The sequence below is a fragment of the Mastomys coucha genome, unplaced genomic scaffold (genome assembly GCF_008632895.1).
Source record: "Mastomys coucha isolate ucsf_1 unplaced genomic scaffold, UCSF_Mcou_1 pScaffold2, whole genome shotgun sequence".
Classification (NCBI taxonomy): domain Eukaryota; kingdom Metazoa; phylum Chordata; class Mammalia; order Rodentia; family Muridae; genus Mastomys; species Mastomys coucha.
The window spans coordinates 22080613-22103019 of NW_022196902.1; the positions used below are offsets into that span (position 1 = coordinate 22080613).

General features: G+C 36.6%; 1 protein-coding gene across 6 annotated transcripts in view; it reads left to right on the forward strand.

Annotated features, from left to right (window-relative positions):
• Positions 1–21915, forward strand: part of Echdc1 (ethylmalonyl-CoA decarboxylase 1) — a 37411-nt gene extending 15496 nt beyond the window's left edge. For 4 of the 6 annotated variants that reach the window (XM_031380698.1, XM_031380699.1, XM_031380697.1 and 1 more), the window contains exons 4-6: positions 8494–8546; positions 10956–11036; positions 20661–21915. In XM_031380698.1, the coding sequence (XP_031236558.1) occupies positions 8494–8546; positions 10956–11036; positions 20661–21069 (543 nt within the window). In that variant the 3' untranslated portion in view covers positions 21070–21915. Of the gene's footprint in view, positions 1–8493; positions 8547–10955; positions 11037–13427; positions 16746–20660 lie in introns of those variants that run through there. The other 2 variants (XM_031380701.1, XM_031380700.1) reach the window with 2 other exon arrangements.
• The last annotated feature ends 492 nt before the right edge of the window (positions 21916–22407 follow it).

Sequence of the window (22407 nt, forward strand, 5' to 3'; positions counted from 1 at the left end):
ACACACCCTAGTGCTGGAGTATATCCACCAGTGTTCTTACACATACCCTAGTGCTGGAGTATATCCACAAGTGTTCTTATACACACACCCTAGTGCTGGAGTATATCCACCAGTGTTCTTACACACACCCTACACTGATTATAAAATGGAGGAGAGAAAATACTTGAATTGCTGAGTGGGTATAGGTTGAATTGCTGATATCTACTAACTCAAGTTGTGCACATTAGATATGTAATTATTTTTACATGTCAGAGTGGTATGAAAGAAAAGAGAGAAAAGAAAGTCCATAAATTATTGGTATGGGTCATTCTGTTGTGTTCTTTTCTGCTTTGGAATCTGGCTCAGGTCATTATGATTCCTTAGGTCCGTCATCTATGAAAGTTCCTCAAACTCTGTGTGTATGCATGTGTGCATGAGCATGCACATGTGTGTGATTTTACTCTATAGCTCTGCAACTCTTTATGCATGTTATGTATCTTTGATTGGATTCAAAGTCCCTGAAATTCTTCTGTTTCAGTCTTCTGAGAGTTGCAATTATAGAAATGAGCCATTACATCCAAATTTTTAAAGGTAATATTCAGAGTTAAAATAATATTTGTAAAGTATAGAATATTTTTATCACATGAGAATTTTTAAATTGACAAGTAGAAATGGTGTATTTAAAATTCCTGAACTGCTGGTTGGTGGTGGTGCATGCCTTTAATCCCAGCACTTGGGAGGCAGAAGCAGGCGGATTTCTGAGTTCAAGCCCAGCCTGGTCTACAGAGTGAGTTCCAGGACAGCCAAGGCTACACAGAGAAACCCTGTCTTGAAAAACCAAAAAAAAGGAACCTTTAAAAAAATTCCTGAACCATGTTTTCAGATAGATAATATTCTTTTGTACTTAAGAAATAATGATAAGTTTTTTAAATATGAAACTTAAAGTCTTGGGGCTGAGGAGCTCATACATTTAACATGAGGGGCAACTGGATGTATAAATCATCTAACACTTACAGCTGAGACCATTAGAATCTCCCTATGATTTCACAGTGAGGCTCTTCCATATCCAGCATACTGACGCTTCGTGTTACACACATATCAGTAGTGTCTGTATGTTTGGTGAGTATGATTTCTGGGAATGCTGAAGTAACTAAAATATATGACGATTTAGTAAGTGGGTTACCATTGTCTTCTAAGTAAAATGAAATGCTTTAGAATATTATTAAATGACTTGTCTTAAAGATCATTATGTTGATGTTTTGCCATTGCAATTTTTCAACTAAAATTTTTGAAGAAAATTTTCAGATGTCCACAGAAACAGAAATCTAGTGAAACCTTCATAAACCCATGTTTGTCATCCCTGGCAATATTCTATTCCTAAGCTCTTTCCTTAACTCTTCCCTTGTATTGTCGCATATCACTTAAAAAGCTGGTTTCATTTGGGCTCTTCAGTGTAATGACAAGGAAAAGAACTGCAGTTGTCCCTATTACACAGTTGCTTCTTAATCGAATCTATGGGAACAAGGAGATGGACTAAAGCCACATTTGGGTTAGCCCTGAAGAATTATAGGAAGGAGTAAAGCAAAGCAAATTTTTTTAAAAAGGGTGTAAATATTATTACTTTGTATGGTTTTATGCCACAGATGGTGTAGAAACCTTGAGAAATCTCATTAGAGATCTGAAGGAATCAAAGTCCACATTTGTAAATTTAAATGTAGAGAAAAGATAAAGTTGATTACTTTGCAGAAAGTGGGTGTAATGTGTCAAGGAAAGGCTTGATCCTTAGAAAGCTTCGCAGTCTTAACCTAGTGTGAACAGAATGTCTTCCTTTCTCCCTGACCTCCTGTTACTCTTCTGTCAATTACTGCTTCGGTCTGTTGCTTAAATGTCTACAGCAGCTCCCAACTTTTGTCTAAATGCTTTGATTTTGTTGCTACTCTGGTATAATTTCATTTTAGCCATAGTAATATATAGACAAGTTATTTTCCAAAAATCTCTCAGTGTATTTGGAAGGAATTCACTATTCCATAAAACAGGTTCTTACAGTCATCAAATAAGATACTTTGCAAGATGGGAGTTTTTATACTCAAGATGCATGCAAGTGCAGAGATTCATGCTCTTGGTTTCTTTACACACATTGAGTATTGTACATGTTTTGTGGTGGTTGTTATTGAATGACCTGGAAAGGTGAAACTACCTCTCAGGATACAGACAGATGAGAAGCACTTGTGTCGTGGCTCTCCGCTGCCTTCTCCAGTGCTTCCCAGCTGCCCGTACCCAAGCACTGCACTGCTGTCTTTCTTTTTTGTAATTACTCCATGGTACTGTCCTCTTCTTGCTTGGTAGTACTTGTTGTTGTTGTTGACTTCTTTTCTTTCTTTAACTTTTTAAAAATGTTTATGGGTGGTTTACCTACATGTGTGCCTGTGTATCACTTTCATGCTCAGGGAGGGCAGAACAGAACAGAACAGTCAATCCTCTGGAATGGGAGTTACACATACTGTGAGCTAGAATGTGGCTGCTGAAAATTGAACCCTGGTCCCTGGAAGAATAGCTAGTGCTCTTAACTGCTGGGCTGTATCTCTAGACCCCTGACTTCTTTTCTTCCTTTAACTCCAGGAAATAAATGAGTATTTGACCTGTAGCTTCGGGTGAAGAATTAATAATATTTCTTTTTTCTCTCCCTCCTCCTGTTTTGCCTCTTCAGTTATTTCACTGTAGTCCAGGCTGGCATGGACCTTAGCAGAGATTCTCCTGTCTCTGCCTCCCAAGTGTTGGGGATTAAAGTGTGTGCCACCATGCCTGACCAAATTAAATCTCATTCCTAGGTCTTTGGGCCAGTATTAATTTCCTATCTTATAATACATTTTTATAGTTAAAACACACTCATTACATTATATGGTCTTTATTGGTACTGGTAGTATTATACTGTCAGCCTCTAGTAACTTATCTCATTTTCTGTTGCCTCGTCTGTGTAGTCACCCCACATCTATGTACCTCAATGGAATTTAGTTGTTTTTTCATTGGCACTCTTAATGGTTACTTCAAGAGTGAAAGAAACGGGGGTGTGGAGAACATAGTACCTTAATGGTTGTTCCACTAAGATTATTGAGGACTTAATTATTATATTCCTTAGCTCCTATCTTGTAGGAATAATCTGTCAAATAATGAATTCAAATACACAGTGCACAGAAAACAATTTATAAGTAGTATACATAAGGTGCAGAAATTGAAACCAAAAGTACTATAAATCTATTGTGGCATTTAGAAAGCTGTGATGGAATCACGCTATTTGACCTGGTCATTCCTGGAAATAGAACAAGAGCAAGCCACTGCAGCTATGCAAATGATGGGCTGGTGTGAGCAAACAGAGAGTGTGTGTGTGTGTGTGTGTGTGTGTGTGTGTATACTCGTGCACGTGTGTACATGTATACATGTTTGTATGTTATATGATGGGCTGGTGTAAGAAAAACAGAGTGTGTGGGGGGGCTGGTCTGAGCAAAACAGTGTATGTATATATGTATATGCATGTTTGTATGTTATGTATCATTATATATGATATATAATGCTATACAAATGGTATTTACATGATTGCCAGATATTTGAAGTTAAGATTCTTGGTTGAAGGGTGTAGGAGTTAATAATGATGTTGGTAATGTACTTTGGGATAATGTACAATTTGATATTTTCAAGATCTTAGACTTTATTCTGCTTGTGGTCAGAAATTATTATCCTACAGGAAGGGTTACCAGGCAGCAGGATGAAAATTATATCTGAGAAGAAGAAATTAAATAGAAGAAAAATTGGTTAGGAAATAAAACTTTTTTTTTAATCTTAATAAACCCATGAACTGATGAACAGGTCCAGACTAGTTTAGTTGGAACAGAAATGATAAAAGAAAGTAAATATTGGCAATAATTCAAAGGAGGAACTGAGGAGACACAGCTAGGTTCTGATAATGAGGAGTTGGTCAGCTAGAGGAATTGGTCATAGCATCACCATTCTGAGCCTGCTGCCCATGGCTAACTTTCCTAGTAACTAAACAGCCTGTGTGTGTGCAACTTACAGAATGTACAGATCTTTGTCTTTCCCACTATACTGTAAGTTAGCTACAGTTTCTACATCTATTCGTCATTCCTGTGGATGAGGAAATGAGCTCATAGACTTGATTTGCTCAAGTGCATAGTGTTGCTAAGTAGTAGAACTAGAAGCCAGAATGTGCTTTTACTCTTGGTAAGTTTAGCAGTGCTAAGCCTGAGGAACTACTGGCAGAAAGTAGAAATGTCTAGTTGGATCTATTGCTTCACATAAAACCAGCAGTGGGAGTGGCTGAAGCTTTCAAAGAAAAGAAAGCGAATAAATAAAAGAGAGAAAAACTATGGCCTGGGTTTGGGAGAGTCCAGGCATTTAGGGGATTGGCTGAATAGGAGGACAAAGCAAAGAAGCAGTCACACAGCAGGCAAACAGCCAGGAGTAAAGCCTATTCCTAGAAAGAGAGAATCACTGGATCTGTAGAGTACTTTTGGCAAGATGGGTATTTTTATTATATTAATCCTGCCAATCTATGAGCATGGCAGATCTTTCCATCTTCTGAGATTATCTTTGATTTCTTTCTTCAGAGACTTGAAGTTCTTGTCATACAGATCTTTCACTTGCTTAGCTAGAGTCACACCAAGATGTTTTATATTATTTGTGACTATTGTGAAGGGTATCATTTCTGTAATTTCTTTCTCAGCCTGTTTATCCTTTGAGTAGAGGAAGGCCACTGATTTGAGTTAATTTTATATCCATTCACTTTGCTGAAGTTGTTTATCAGGTTTAGGAGTTCTCTGGTGGAATTTTTGGGGTCACTTAAGGATACTATCATATTATCTGCAAATAGTGATAATTTGACTTCTTCCTTTCCAGCCTATATACCTTTGCTCTGGCTAGGACTCCAAGTACAATATTGAATAGGTAGGGAGAGAGTGGGCAGCCTTGTCTAGTCCGTTTTTAGTGGGATTGCTTCAAGTTTCTCTCCATTTAGTTTGATGTTGGCTACTGCTCTGGTGTATATTGCTTTTACTGTGTTTAGGTATGGGCCTTAAATTGCTGATCTTTCAGACTTTTAACATGAAGGGATGTTGAATTTTATCAAATGCTTTTTTAGCATTCAATGAAATGATCATGTGGTTTTTTGCTTTTGAGTTTGTTTATATAGTGGATTACATTGATGGATTTCCATATATTGAAACATTCCTGCATCCCTGGGATGAAGCTTACTTGATCTTGGTGAATGATCATATTGATGTGTTCTTGGATTTGGTTTGCAAGAATTTTATTCAGTGTTTTTGCATCAATGCTCATAAGGGAAATTGGTCTGAACTTCTCTTTCTTTTTTGGGTCTTTGTGTGGTTTAGGTATAAGTGAAATTGTGGCTTCATAGAACAAATTGAGTAGTGTTCCTTCTGTTTCTATTTTGTGGAACAATTTGAAGAGTATTGGTATTAGGTCTTTGAAGGTCTGATAGAATTCTGCACTAAACCATCTGGTCCTAGGCTTTTTTTTTTTTTTTTGATTGGGAGATTTTTTTAATGATTGCTTCTAATTTTTTAGGGGTTATGAGACTGTTTAGATTCAATGCAGATTCAATGCAGTCCCCATCAAAATTCCAACTCAATTCTTCATCGAGTTTTCTAGAGCAATTCTCAAATTCATTTAGAATAACAAAAAACCCAGGATAGCAAAAACTATTCTCAACAATAAAAGAACATCTGGGGGAATCAACATCCCTGATCTCAAGCTGAATTACCAAGCAATAATGATAAAACCTGCATGGTATTGGTACAGAGTCATGAAGGTAGATCAGTGGAATAGAATTGAAGACCCAGAAATGAACCCACACATCTATGGTCACTTGATCTTTGACAAAGAAGCTAAAACCCTCCAGTGGAAAAGACAGCATTTTCAACAACTGGTGCTGGCTCAACTGGAGGTCAGCATGTAGAAGAATGCAAATTGACCCAGTTGTATCTCCTTGTACAAATCTCAAGTTCAAGTGGATCAAGGACCTCCACATAAAGCCAGGTCACTAAAACTAATAGGAGAGAAAATGGAGAAGAGCCTTGATCACATGGACACAGGAAAAAATTTCCTGAACAGAACACCAATTCTGAGATCAAAAACTAACAAATGGGACCTCATGAAATTGCAAAGCTTCTGTAAGGCAAAGACACTGTCAATAGGACAAAACAGCAACCAACAGATTGGGAAAAGATCTTTACCAATCCTATATCTGGTAGAGGGCTAATATCTAATGTATACAAAGAACTCAAGAAGATAGACTCCACAGAACTAAGTAACCCTATTAAAAATGAGGTACACAGCTAAACGAAGAATTCTCAACTGAGGAATACCGAATGGCCGAGAAGCACCCAAAGAAATGTTCAAAATCCTTAGTTATCAGGAAATTGCAAATCAAAACAACCCTGAGATTCCACCTTACACCAGTCAGAATGGCTAAGATCAAAAACTCAGGTGACAGCAGATGCTGGACAGGATGTGGAATAATACTCCTCCATTGCTAGTATGATTGCAAGCTGGTACAATCATTCTGGAAATCAGTCTGGCCGGTCCTCAGAAAATTGGACATAGTATTGCCTGAGGACCCATCTTTTTGTGTATATGCCACTGCTGGGCATATACACAAAAGATGCTCGAACATATAACAAGGACACATGCTCCATTATGTTCATAGAAGCCTTATATATAATAGCCAGAAGCTGGAAAGAATCCAGATGTCCTTCAATAGAGGAATGTAGTACATTTATACAATGGAGTACTACTCAGTGATTAAAAACAATGAATTCATGAAATTCTTAGGCAAATGGATGGAACTAGAAAATACCATCCATCGTGAGTGAGGTAACCCAATCAATTACCAAAGAACACACATGGTATGTACTCACTGATAAGTGGATATTAGCACAAATGCTCAGAATACCCAAGATATAATTTACAGACCACAAGAAGAAGGAAAACCAAAGTATGGGTGCTTCGGTCCTTCTTAGAAAGGGGAACAAAATACTCATGGGAGAAAATATGGAGACAAAGTGTGGAACAGAGACTGAAGGAAAGGCCATCCAAAGGCTGCCCCATCTGGAGATCCATCCCATTTACATTCACCAAACCCAGATACTATTGTGAATGCCAAGAAGTACATGCTGACAGGAGCCTGATATAGCTGTATCCTGAGAGGCTTTGCCAGAGCCTGACAAATACAGAGGCGGATCCTTGAAGCCAACCATTGGACTGAGCACGGGGTCCCAATGGAGTCCCCAAAGGAAGAGTTAGAGAAAGGACCCAAGAAGTTGAAGGGGTTTATACCCCACAGGAAGAACAATAATATCAACCAACCCCCCCCCCCAAGCTCCCGGGGAATAAACCACTAACCAAGGAGTACACATGGCTCCAGCTACATATGTAGCAGAGGATGGTCTTGTCAGGCATCAATGTGAGGAGAGGCCCTTGGTCCTGTGAAGGCTTGATGCCCCAGTGTAGGAGGTAGGAGTGGGTGGGTGGGAGAACACCCTCATAGAAGCAGGGAAGGTGGATGGGATAGAGTTCCAGGGATGGAGACCGTGAAAGGGGGTAACATTTGAAATGTAAATAAAATAAATATCTAATAAAATAAATTAAAGAAGGAAAAAGAGAGGACCACAGTCAAAAACCTGGTATTAAGTTGAAGAGAAGATGATGTGGAGTAAGGAAAACTCATTTATTTTGACAAACAGAGTATTACAATATTTTGGGACAAGCTTGAAAGCCAGATTATACTGGGTTGAAGATGGTATGGCTTTTATGAAAAATCTAGGAATCAGAGCCTTAGAATGCAAAACCCTACAGTTCATTCTAACTTCTTTATTTTACATATACCTTCCTAGCAGTACCAGGTGGGAGAATCCTGTTTCACCAAGTGACTGCTGTTATTGTCATGCTTGGTTGTCAACTTGATGGGATTTAGAGTCACCTTGGAAATAAAGCTTTGGACATTCTTGTGAGGAATTATGTAGATTGAGTTCATTGAGATGGGAAGAACACCATAACTGTGGGTGATACTGCACAAGCTGGGTCCTGGTCTGAGTGAAAGCAAGCGAGCTGAGCATGTCCACTCACCTCTGCCTCCTGACTGGGACGTCACATTCCCAGCTGACACACCTTCCTTGCCACTTTTACTGCTTGCCTCGCACTATTATACCAAATCCCCCTTCCTTCTGCAAACTTCTCTCTTTAGAACTTTTGCCACATTAGTGAGAAAAATAATTAATTTGGTTTATAGTCTGACTCACCTTGTGTTGCTGTTCTGCGCTCAAGATCTGGGAGAACTCACAGCACTATTTACACTTCAGTCTCAGAGAATTGGAAATGAAAACTTTGATTTTCAAAGAGTTTGTCCTTGTTCCTTTTAAAAACCTGAATTTTAAAAGTACCTCTTTATGTAATATAATCATATTTTTTGTTTATTTTTATTTAAAGAATGGAGTGGCCTTGTCTATGTTCATGCAAAACACCTTAACAAGATTAATGAGGTAATGTATCTTTCTTTTAAAAATAGGATTTTTAACAGAGTGGTAATCATAACTTATTATTCCATTATTTGTACATTTTAAAAAGTAATCTGAGCCTCATATTGTGGCTATTGTGATGACGGACTATTATTATGCCCTAGAGAACAGTCATTAGAGTGAAATAGTAGTGAGATAGAAATAGTTTTGTAAATAACAAGGCGAAAGAGGAAAACAGTTTTAAAAACCTTGCCTATATATCTGGATATCTGGTTGATATACCACAAGAAACAGCTTTGGAGAAAGGCAAGGGCTGATGCCAGTGGAGAGGCAGAGTGACATGCAGAGACACCCTCAGGGTGGAGAGCAGTCAAGGGGAGCAGATTGCATCCACAGGCCAGAAGACCTGAAAGGCAGATACTTGGGAAAGGCTTTCTGTCAGCGTGGGTTTACATTTCATCTAGATAAAGGAAAGGGATAAAAAATCTGTACATTTAAGATTACAAACTCAGTATGCTTTGAATCTTTCTGATTTTGTCCTTAAGATTTATTTTACGTATGTGAGTACACCGTCGCTCTCCTCAGACACACCAGAAGAGAGAATTGGATCCCATTACAGGTAGTTGTGAGCTACCAGGTGGTTGCTGGGAATTGAACTCAGGACCTCTGGAAGAACAATCAGTGTTCTTAACTACTGAGCCATGTCTCTAGCACTCTTTCTGGTTTTTTTAATTCTTAATATAGGCAGTATGAAAACTAAGAAAATTCATATTTAAGCATGCTTATTTGACATTTCTGTATTAGTACTCATTTGAGAGTCTAGAAAAAAATACAATCATATTACTGTTTCAAATATCATTGCCTTAACTCCTGTTTACTCCCACCACACTGGAATATACTTTTTCTAGTTTAAAACTTTTTTTAAAGATTATTTTATATGAATGAGTGTTTTGCCTGGTTGTCTAGAGCCTTCAGAGACCAGAGACAGGCATCAGATCCCCTGGAACTGGAGTTATGGATAATTATTAGCTTCCATGTTGGGTGCTGGAGATTGAACCCAGGCCCTCTGCAAGAGAGAACGCACTCTTAGCCACTAAGATATCAATCCTTTCTTTAAGATAGGTTTATTTTTCATTATTTTAATTATCTCTGTCTATCTATCTATCAGTCATCTGTCGGCAGGGTACATTGATCACAAATTTACTATTAGTTGAGGCTGGCCTCGAACTCCTGTTTTCCTTGCTTTTTTTCCTTGCCTGGATTACAGGTAACACCACATCTGGTTAAAAGTTATTCTCATTTAAATAATCTATTAATCTATTAATCTCCCACTAATCTATGTGGGAGTAGAGCATATTAAGAAAATATTTAATTTTAAGTTAGACCAATAGCTTTCCATTTTGATTAGAATCTATAAAAAATGCATACTTTGAAAACACTTTATATCTACCTTATAGTATTCTCACAGTATTCTGACATGATTTATTTTTATTTCAGTATTATTTTTAAGACGAGGTTTCAACTCTATAGCCCTGACTGTGCAGAAACTCACTAGACCAGGCTGACTTTGTATGCTTAGAAGTCCATTTGTCTCTGCCTCTCAAGTACTGGGAAAGAGGGTGTTTGCCAATGCCTGCCCTCCTTCTGATGTCTCCCTCTGGTCTCTGAAGGCTCTAGACACATATAGAGTACATAATATAAACACCCATGCCAAACACTCATAAATATAAAATCACCTTTAAAAAAGAGTTTTAACCTGGGGGTGGGGAATGTAGATTCCAGTGTGATGGAAGCAAACAGGAGTTAAAGCAAGATGTTTATATATAATTTTATATATATATATATATATATATATATATATATATCTTTTATAAAGAACTACACACATACAAATGTATATAATTTATATTATGTACGTGTGTGTGTGTGTGTGTGTGTGTAGTTCTTTATAAAAGAAACATTAAAGTTTATTTTGAATAAGTAATAATATTATAGGAGCAGCCTATGGCCATTTAGTCTTTTGATGGAAATCTTAAATACTTGATTTTGTAGCTCTGTGTTTTAGACCAGATTATCCCATCAGATATAACCATAACAACCCCACCCTGACTATAGAGCCATAAAATAAAGCAAGCAGTTTTACAACAACTGACCTGATATCTGCAGAGCTAAAGGCTCTACCTTAGGTTCCTCATTTAGAAGACAGACAGTTAGAGTCTGCTTTACTGTAGACCAGGAGTGATTCTGCAGGTACCTTGCTGACCTGCTGGCACTAGCATGGCTAGCTTTTGGCATCATGCCACTTTCCTTCTGCTGGTGCCCTGATGTTTCCTGTTATTAACATTGAGAAATGTTGAAGATTTTAAGATGATGTTTATAAGTGAATACTAAAGTTAGAATTATTCACATCTATTTTTTTCCTTCAATATGTAGACTACCATTAATAAGTGTTGCTCTGGTTCAAGGCTGGGCAATGGGTGGAGGAGCAGAACTTACTACAGCATGTGATTTCAGGTAAGATAAAAATTACATTGATGTAGGCATAAAAATAATTAGCATGTGCTTGGATTTAGTTTTACCATTTCAATATTTTATACATTCTTAAACAAGATAATCAATTAATGAATGTTTTCTTTTTACCAGTCATTAAAGTAGATAATTTTAAGTTTAGTATAACTTCTATTACTCAATTATAAAGAACTTCTTTTAAAAAGCAACAAAACACAGTGACTATTAGTAAATCAAATCCATATTAGCAAAGATTCTAAGAAAGAAAGTCATGGAAGTCATAAGAAGGAAACTCTAAACCCAAGAGCATTATTCAGTAGTTAGCAACTGAAGAGCACAAGAAGAGAAGAGAGTGGACAGAGTCCGTGGTACTGTACTTCTCATCGAGAGGGTTCTGAGATCCATGTTTTCACTATCTGTAGTTACACACACACACACACACACACACACACACACATACACATACACACACACACACACACACACACACACACACACACAGCATAATGCTGTGTCTGTGGCCTTTCCTCCCATGCCCTAGTTTCTGAATAGCTCAGAGACTTATTATTTATTAAATGCCTAGGCCATAAGCTAGGCCTGTTCTCAGAAGCTTGTAACTTACATTTACCCATCTGTATTATTCTATGTCTGCCACATGGCTAGTTAGTTACCTCTCCTCAGCTTTATTCATCTAGACAGGGAATCTCCATGCTTGTCTCTTTCCCAGAGTGCCTCTGTCTGCTGGATGTCCCACAGTCCTATCCTGCCTTATGCTATAAGTTATAGGCTTTTTATTTTAACAAATCAGTAGGTACCCTAGGGAGGCAAGGAAGAACACAGATACAACTTCACAAAGTGTAAAAAACCTCACCTCAACATAATGCTTACCCTTAATGTACACAAAATATTAAAGTGGTCTTAAAGTTACCTTTTTTACCACTCTAGTTTTAAGTAGAAAAGAAAATAATTACCCGTCATACTTTAAGACTGCTCTTTTTGTTTGACATACTTTTACTCATAATCTTGACTTCATTTTATATTTTTAAAGTATTTTTATGTTTTTTAAAATACTTTATACCAATACAGTTTATATATTAAATAAATATTAAACAGAACACAATTTCGGATCCTGAAATCCTCTCCACAGAATACACATTTTTGAAAATCACTTTTTAAAAAGGATTTATTTTACCTTTTTTTGTACGAATATTTTTCTTGTTTTCATGTGTGCTTGTGGAAGCCAACAGAGGGCATCAGACCTCCTGGAAGTGGAGTTAAGAGGGTTTTAACTGATGTGAGCGCTGGGGATCAAACTCTTGTTCCTGACATGAAGAAGAAATGCTCTTAACTGTTGAACCATCTCTCCAGCTCCTAAAATCACTTTGTTTAAATGTGTTTAATTCCTTGTTTTCTACACATTGTGTAGACTTCATCTTTTAAAATGTTGGCGCATACACTAAGAGACAAATTTCAGTCAATTTGTGACCCAATTTCTAAAGCTGAGGACATGACCCTTCTGCTTTGGTAAATAGCATTCTAGACGTTTCAGTAGGTTATGCTGATTAGAGTTACAAAGGCTTTTGTTTTTAAATAATCTTATATTGAGATCTAAATTAATGTAGTCAAATTCATCCATTTTAATTGTGCTTTATAAAGGAATTTTGATGACTGCATATAGCCATGTAACCAATGCAGTTAAGATAGAGAACATTTTTCTCTTATGTGCTTGTCAATAATGCCATAATAAACATGGGTATACAGGTATCTCTACTGTATGATGACTTAAATTTCAAAAGGTCTTTCCACTGGACTTATACATCTAACTGGATGGTATGGGAGATCTTTCTGTGTAGGCAAGTGCATCTGAACTGGACCTTCCACCTCATCTTCCCAAATGACTCAATTATAGGCTTTTACCTCTCCACACTTGCTTTTACAAAGAACAAACATTTTTAGTTTTTAAAATATGTTTAGGTTTTCATTTTAAAATATTTACAAATGTCCAAAAACTTTTACTCAGTCTCCTCGAATTCTAGTTACCAGCCAGGATACAATTATAAATCAAGAAAGTGAAAGAGAAGCAATACTTTTAACTATTTTAAGTAGATGCCATTCAGTTTTTTTCTGTTACCACTTTAATATGCTTATTTTTGGTATGAGATCCAATCAAGGATCTATTATGCTTGATACGGATATAGCCATCCTCACCTTTTGTATTTAACCTTTCTATTTATATATATACTTGCTATATAACTTGAGCATAGATCCGACTAGATCACATGAATTAAGATCATACTTCTTTCTTTTTTGGAGGTACTGGGTGCTGAATTCATGGATATGTTGGCAGTCTCCCTATCACTGAGCTATATCTCCTGACATTGTCACTTTAATTTTCAGATGGGCTCTCACTAAGTCATTGAGGAAGACTTTAAGAAGTTGTTGATCCAACTTCTGCCTCTGATTTTCAGGAAACTAGGATTAGTGATCGGCATGCCAGGCCAGGCTAGCCATGTAACCTTTGTAGTCAGTATTGCAACCTCTTTTAAGTGGTACATTTCTACTGTTTTATACTTATTGTTGCTATTGATTTTATTTTAGTTTACTATCTTCTTAAAAATTATTTTTATTTGTGTGTTTTGGCTATATGTATATATGTGAACCACATGCTCTCAAGAGGGCAGAATAAGGCATTGGATCCCTGGCACTGGAGTTATTGGCATTGTGAGCCACTGTGAGTCAATGCTGGGATTTGAGCCTGGGTTCTCTTCAAAAGCAGAAACTGCCCTTAATCACTAAGCTAGCTCTCCTGCCACATCATTCTATCATCTTAATATTTCTTCTCTAATGACTTGATTCTGTCTGTCCTTTCTTACTGTTCTTTTCTTGCTTCATTGTAGATTATGTAATTCTGTTTACTTCTATTGACTACATAAACACACGGGGGCGGGGGAGAGGGAGACGGAGAGAGGGAGAAAGAGAAAGAGATTTCTTCTAGTTTTGAATTAACAGTATGTATCTTAAAGTGGTCACAGCCCTCCGCAAAATCCTAAACTAATTGAAGTAAGATATTGGGATATTAAATTTTACATTTATTTCTTTTGTCCTGTCCTTTGGGTATTATCTTTATTTTCTTCTATGCATTGTAATGCCAGAATTGCTATATTTTTGCTTTAGTCAATCATCATTTAAATAAATATACATAATGATAGTAAATTAGCAAGCCAATTGTTTCTGTTTCCATCAGAATGATTACCTGGGTTCAGTATGTTGGTTTGCATTGATTGCCAACTGAACAGGAGGTAGAATACTTCAAAGACAAATCTTTGGGCATACCTAAATCAGATTAATTGAGGTGGGAAGATTCTCTCTTACTGTGGGTGGCACCATTTCAAGGCCTGGGGTTCTGATCTGCATAAAAAAGGGAATGCATGCAGTCCACTAGGACTTAGAACTTTCTGTTTCCTGAATGTCCCTAAGTATACAGAGCAGCCCTCCCATTCCAGATGTTATACCTTCCTTGTCATGAGAAAGTGCACCCTCAAAAACTGAGCCTGAATATACCCTTCTCTCCCTCCCTCTTTCCCCTCCCTCCTTCATTTCTTCCTTCTTTCTCCTTCCTTCCTTCTTCCTTCCTTAGTTTCTTGTTAGAATTTTGACATCCCAATGAGGACAGTAACTATCACAGACTAGTCTATGGATTTTTGTCACATATTTATTAAAAGTCATAAATGAAGATGAAAGTTTCCCTAACAAGGAATTCTTTTGGCATTAGATTATTTATTTTGTTGAATGTTATTCACTAGTTTAGAAACTAAGTTTTGATAAGACAGTCTAACATTTTGGTATGTATATTGATGTATATCAAACCCAAATGTTCTGTCTCATGAGGTGTTACAAATCAGAACCTAGGAAGCCATGTCTCTGTCTACAGTGGGCACCTGGCAGCCCTGCTGGAGCCCTCACTTAACCATCTTAGTCACAGCCTCTCACTTCCACACAGCAGAAAGTGCACTTTCCCATTTCAACTTATCACATAGACATAGACATAAGCAAATTCATGAGGAAGAAAATTTTTGTTTTTCATTTGATAGTTAAGAAATTGTTTAATAGTTTTTTAACTCAGAAACTTTAAGATTGTTTTGATGTAGGAGATACTTTATCAAGATCTCAAGCTCTTTGAAAACTAGTATAAGAGAATGAATTCTTAGATGCAATGGAAAAAAAGAGAAAAGGCCATTTCATGTTATAGCACCCTCTGCTGTCCTGACTTCAGATTGCATTTGGGGCTTTATGGGTGATGTGAAACTAAATAGGAAATGCTTTATGTATAACTTGATTAAATGTTTACCCAGAAATAGAAGTACTTATAGAGTATATAATTTAAATATGTAATTATATAAACATAAAACATCTTTAAAGAGTTTTAAGCTGTATGCAAACAGGTACTAATACACCTAATGTTCTTCCATAGAACCACAAGTTAAGAATTTTTAGATGCTCATTGATAAAAATAAAAATCCTTTGATGTTATGTCTGGTGTTTTTCTTCAAGTGTTTACTAGATCTTTGTATCATCTTTCATATTAATTTTCCTCTCCATAATTTGGAACACTTAGGATTTAAGATGAAAGAAAAAAATATCAGAGAAGACCATCAGAGACTACTTGACATACTGTGTCATTCTAGAGTTTAGCATATTATAGATCTTACTGGATATTTGTTATGATATACATGATTATATCTCTATTATCAGATTCATGCAGTAACATACCTGATAGGTTTTTAAAACAGTTTTCCAATGAAAGCATGGTCACTTTTATGGAAATGATGCCATAGTTAGTTCAACATTTTTTAGCATTTATAAGCCAGGTATAGCCATCTAAAAACATTCTAAAATTTTTTTCTAGTAGTATATGTTATTTGCTAAAGAATTTGACCACAGCTAATTATAGTATCCCTCCTCCATATCAGGATTTTGCATTTTTTTTGTTACAAATTACCTGTAGCTAAACTAAGATATTAATATATCTAAAAATATTAAATAAAAAGGTACAGCAGTAAATCCTTTCTCAGATTCAGATTGTGAGCTCTTGTGAGTGGCCTGGTGAAAGCTCATGTCATCTGACTTTGTCTGCTTACAGGTGAACTAGCCCTTTGAATTGAGCAGTGCTGACACCTGTCTAGGTTATCAAAGCCTCTGTCATGGTATCACATGGACTCAATGACATTTTTACTTTATTTAATAATTGCTATAGATTTAATGATACTAGGAATCTTATTTCATTATACAGTTAAAATTGATATATTTTATTACTGGTCTTAATTTTTAGCTGTATTTCATTAGATCAACCTTGTTGGTATATGTTTAGGGAAGTTATATATAGGATATGATGCTAGGTGTGTTACTTTCTGTAGAGAAATGGGAGATAACAGAAACACTTTTTGTTTAAGTGAAGATAAAAATTATTCTTACCACAGAAGATTGAAAATTATCATCCTGGATTTCTGAACCCTTTTAAATGCACATCCCAAGAGCAGCTATAATATTAAAAGTGAGCGCTTCAGAAAGGCCTGCCTGCTGAATGTACTTTATTACTAGCTGCAGTAACAAGGACGTGGCACCTCAGTACACGTCATGCTAGTTGGTGCTTCCCAGTGCCTTACCAGTTAGCTCTATGATCTACATGAGCATCTGCAAACATCAAAAGCTTTCATAATATTGTACATAGGTTCCTATTTAAAATATATATTTTGGCTCCTTTCAATGCATTTAACTTTCTTAACCTTGATAACTGTTTGGAATTCATGCAGCTGACATTTTCACTCAAGTTCCTCATCTCTTTCCAGGTGAATGGAAATAACTTAGTATAAATAATAGCCTTTTTCCAACCCCCAAGTTACCAGCTGGTAATACATTTAGTATATGCAATTGTCAGAAACATTCACCTAAATCAGACATTTCATGTAAATCTTTCTAAGAGAATATGGCCTTTAAAAAAAAAAAAAGCAAAGGCTGAGGGGTAGGGAAATAACCAAAGTAAATGAATATTAACAAGTTAATACTAGTTTTTAACAAATTTTACTTCAAGGAAATATATTAGTTATACATTGTCTGTCCTGTTCCACTTAACCTTCATAATACCAATGCGATACATTTTTAATATGTATGTTTTTACCTATATTTCCTAGTTTCCCTGAAGAAACCTTAAAGGCATAAATGTCTGGCTTTTTCTTTCTTTCATAAGCAGTTTGAATCTTCTACTTCAATCCCATGTCTGGATAAACAAATGTTATTTTTCATTATTTGGAAAGACAAAAACATATGTCTCTCTTGTGGTCTCCATTAATGTAGTCATCATTGAAAAATGGCCCACTACCATACTGGGTTTCACAGTGTAAAGATAGTTGTTCTAATTTTAAGTGAATTAAAGATTAATATAATACTGTCAAGGAAACAATTTAGGATTCCTACAGACACAGTGTTTCTGTGCTAATCTGTTTAACAGTTCTGCTAAATTATAACAAACACTAATACACAAAGCTTATGTGTGAGGCTACAAAACATACTTTAATATTTCTAATTAAAAGTACATTATAGCACAGTATCAGATTTTTAAAATAAAACATAGTTCCTCTGATATTAATTATAAAGGAATTGGAAAGTACATCTTCTAAGTATTCATTTCATAGGAACATATTTGATAACTAATGTTCTATGGCATAAGAACTGCTTTATAGAGAAGCAAACTCAGGCCAAGAAAGGGCGAGTAACTTCTTAGGGTCTAAATAATGATATTCCTCTTCCTTTGTCTATGTGTCCTGTTCCCTGGCTGCACTCTATGGGGTGCAGTGTGCAGCCAGAGACACTGTAGGAGGTCCAGCCCAGGGTCTGGTGTGGCTCCATGCACTGCACAGGAACGCTCTGCAGGCTTCTAGTTCAGTACATGTCCCACCTTCTATTACAGGTCAGAATACCTTTCTTTACCAGTGGACACTTTAAATACTGGGTTTCTGGAATACATTTTACAAAACACTTGTAAGTTCCTTTAAAAACGTTCTTGGATTTGTTTACTAACCCTGAAACTTGGGTTAACTCATCCGAAAGTAGTAGTAGCACAGAACAGTCTTTCCTTAGGTCAGCACTTGATCTGCATCCCTGTCAAAAGTACAAGTCAGACCACAAAGACAGCTCAGGAGGTAAAGGCGCTAGGTTCAATCTGTGGGTCCCATATGGCAAAACGGGAGGACCATTTCCCATACGTTATCTGGAGACCTGCATGGTGTGCTGTGTGGTGTGTGTACACCTATACACACACAAAGTAATAGTCTGCCTGGCGTGGGTAGTTTTTCCTGTAACTGTTCCATTCAAATATCTGTAAGAAACATACTAACATCTGATGAATTTCATCTCTTCCTTGCCATATGTCAGTGGCACATAGAACTTTTATGTCAAAGGGAATTTAATGGTTTTATAAATGGAATATTATGTCTTTATAGTTATAAGGGCTAAGTCTTCTTTATGGACACACAGACTCTCCCTAGCAATAAGCATTTCAGTTAATACTAGGTAACTGCATGTGGACTCTAGAACTACCGCATAATCAATCCTGGAAGATGATGAAGCAGTTTCTATTTTGAGATATATCTTATTGGTTCAATGATTTCTTCTTGAATTATATTTTCCAAGACAAAAGTTTAACTTTGTGAAAAGAATCTTGTAAGAGTTTCTGCTGAGTGCTATGTATCTGTCACTGTTGAAACACCTTTTGTTATCGCCAGTGGATTTTCAAAATTATGTTTAATGCATACTAAAGGGTATGTCAGCACAAGCATACTAGCTATGCAATTTATAAAGAACATATGTGAGATTATTGTGCATGCTTTTACAAGAATTTCTTGAGGACTGGCTAGTTGTAAAATAGGATTCAAAAAGGGCAAACTTGGGGCAGTGAGTTTGGTTCAGTGATCGAAGGCACTTCCTCCAAGCCTGACAACCCAACCAAGTCCCATCCGCAAGGTTCACATGGCGAAGAGAGAGAGAAGCAACTGACCTCCATACATATGCCATGGCATGTGTGTCCACACACATATGAAAAATAATGTGATAAAACTTTAAAAACTCACAAAAGTGACCTTGTAAAATGAAGAAACAAAGCATACATAAGGATGGTTGCCTAGATTTCTTAGAAGCAACAGATTCATGCAGTGTTATCAACATTGTACCAACATCCAGTGTCTTACTAATTTTTATGTTCAGTTATAAATAAGTTTACTCTTTACATCATCATCTTCTCAGTTGTCATTAGCTAAGCCAACACTTGTCAATTCCAAAATTTGGTTTAAAAACTGGCATATTTAAGTAATATGTTACTTAAGAGTAGCAAATATTTCTATTTCCATAACTGTTAGATATTAGCTTTTGCAAATTTAATTCCTTCCCACATTTTTTGGCAGATTCTCATTATGGGATTAGATTCAGGTCCTTTTGAGGAAGACTGCTCTGCTTGATACCCATTTAAAACTATTTGTTGAAGCCATTTTCACATATTTGACTGTAGGAGCAATTGTTGATTACTGTGACACATTCCTGCTGGACATACATCTTCTGAGGACAGTTTCCCAGTGGGTTAGTAGGCTTTTGCAGGAATTCCCCACTGTTAGTGTTTCACGATTCAGGGTCAGGCTGCAGTGTAAGACACTTGGTACTATGAGAACTAAGTCATCTACAGTTGAATGTACAATGTGTTGGAAAGGTAGATCACTTCGGCTCTTTTTCACTGAGCAGTTTTCAAAATGACTATTCTTAGAAAAATATTAAAATTTCAGTCTGACATTTAGTTAGTCCAAAATAGTTTTCACATTTTAAAAACAGCCTTCCATTGCTGCATACAACAAAAACATTGCACAGGTAACCGTTCCTAGAGACACTGTACACTTTAGAACGTTACCGGACCCTCATTACACAAGTAACGAGATGGGAAGCTTCTTGCTGCATCCATCAGTTCTTCTCTTTGTGAACTGCCCTAGCCATTAACACTAGTTATAACTCCTATAGGATCTTACTGCTGCCAGTTCAATCCAAGCTACTACCATCTTCCTGTTAATCTTGCTTCTGCTTTGGTCTAGCTTTGATTTGTGCCATGAAATTAGCATCCAGCCACTGAAGCCAACTACCCGGGGGTCAAGCCCTGGTGTGACTAAAGCTGTGTGACTTTGGATGAGCTACCCGGGGGTCAAGCCCTGGTGTGACTAAAGCTGTGTGACTTTGGATTAGCTACCCGGGGGTCAAGCCCTGGTGTGACTAAAGCTGTATGACTTTGGATGAGCTATTTGGCTTCCATTGCATATTTTTTCAACCATATAAATGAGAGTATTTATGTCATAGTTACTTTGAGAATATTAACGTAAATTTCCTTAAATGGGAGGCCGAGTTCTTATCAAAGATTGGAAAAATTGAAACAAAAATGTTACTAAAAGCAAGAGTTTGTTGAATAGTACATGGTAAGTTAAATTCTAGCTGAGGACATTTTCCAACAATTTTATGTCTGCCTAAAAATTAGATCAGTGATTTCCTGTCAGGCCATGATTCTCATATATATGTGTAGTTAGTTTTTCCTTTTTGTTTTTACAGGTTGATGACTGTGGAAAGTGTGATCAGATTTGTCCACAAGGAGATGGGTATAGTTCCAAGCTGGGGTGGTGCCAGCCGGCTGGTTGAAATCATTGGCAGCAGACAAGCTCTCAAAGTGTTAAGTGGGACTCTCAAACTGGATTCCAAGGAAGCTTTAAATATAGGCTTGGCTGATGAGGTCTTACAGTCCTCAAATGAAGCTACAGCTCTAGAACAGGCACAAGAGTGGCTGGAGCAATTTGTCAGTGGACCTCCACAAGTCATTAGGGGTTTAAAAAAATCTGTCTGTTCTGGTCGAGAACTGTATATAGAGGATGCGTTACAGAATGAACGAGATGTTTTGGAAACACTGTGGGGTGGACCTGCAAATTTAGAGGCTATTGCTAAGAAAGGAAAGCATACTAAATAGCTTCTAAAATATGAATGTACTTCAAGTGAAGCTGCAGGGGAACATTCATGGATGTAAGATGATATTAGAAATGAGCAGCAGAAGTTATTCAATGGGGACTGCTGCTAATATGCATATTTGGTTTGGGTGGCGTTCGTTCTCCATATAAGTGCTCTGTTGTCTTTCTTAGCATTTAACACATCTACCATTCCTGTAGCAATTCTTAGCCTGGGCTTATGTTTTATAATATACTTACTAATTTAACTTTTAAGAGAGGGTCTTAAACTTGCTATGTTATGTAGCTAAGGGTAGTCTTGAATTCCTGACCCTTCTGCCACCACCTCCCAAACACTCCTTAATACTACTGTTTTTGGCTGTCTTGGTCTTTCTTAAGTTGAAGAATTTACAAAAGCAAAGTTAAAAAAGGTTTAAAATACCTTAGTATATCCTTCATATGAAGCAGAAAGCAGGGAGAGATTTAGAGAGACATGCAAGAAATATTAGGTATTTTTCAGTGTGTGTTCTGTTACACCTAGGATACTGATGGGAAATGTTTCTTCATTTAAAGAAAACGAAAAAAGCCCGTCGAGCTTTTGTTGGTCTTTTCTATTTTAAAAGACCCACTGAACAGTGAAACCCACTCTACAGAGTACCTATTGGTTATACAAAGTAGCACTGCATTGGTCTCTTGAATTTTCAAGTTAATAGTAAAACAGTAGTGTTGATAGGGTTTTTTAATTGAAACTGTTAGAAGATTCATGAAGCATCCTCTTCATTTTCACCAGATTTTTGAGTAATACCTAACTTTAATTTTTGTGTAGCTATCATCTTTTAATAGCTAAATTTAATAAAAACACATAACCCAAACTTTATGTCCATTTTGAATTTACTTATTAAAAACGGTTTAAGAATTAACTTCTAACCAGTCTCAACAAGAGGTTAAAGACACTCAAAATAATGACTTTTTTGTTGTTTGTTTTAGCACTCCATTAACATGATAATCCTAATACAAGGAATTTAGAAATATATAAATAGAGGATCCCACTTTTTAATGGAAACATAGACAGAAATGTTTTCTCCAAGACAGATTGTCAATTCTGTGTTCGTCAGTACCTCCTACCTTGACAAGCCATATGGTAGGCTTACTGGATCTATACACTATGCTTGGAGGTTTTCTGTGTAGCCCAGACAGTAATACCACTGACAGAGACTGCTGAAGGAAATGTAAATTAATGCTATCAGCTGCATGAGACATTTAAATCTCACAGCCTTTGGATCTTTTTCCCCATCTATTTATTCCAAACACAGTGCCCATTGATAGCCTCCCTTTCCATATTCTCTTCTGAAGGAATCAGACTT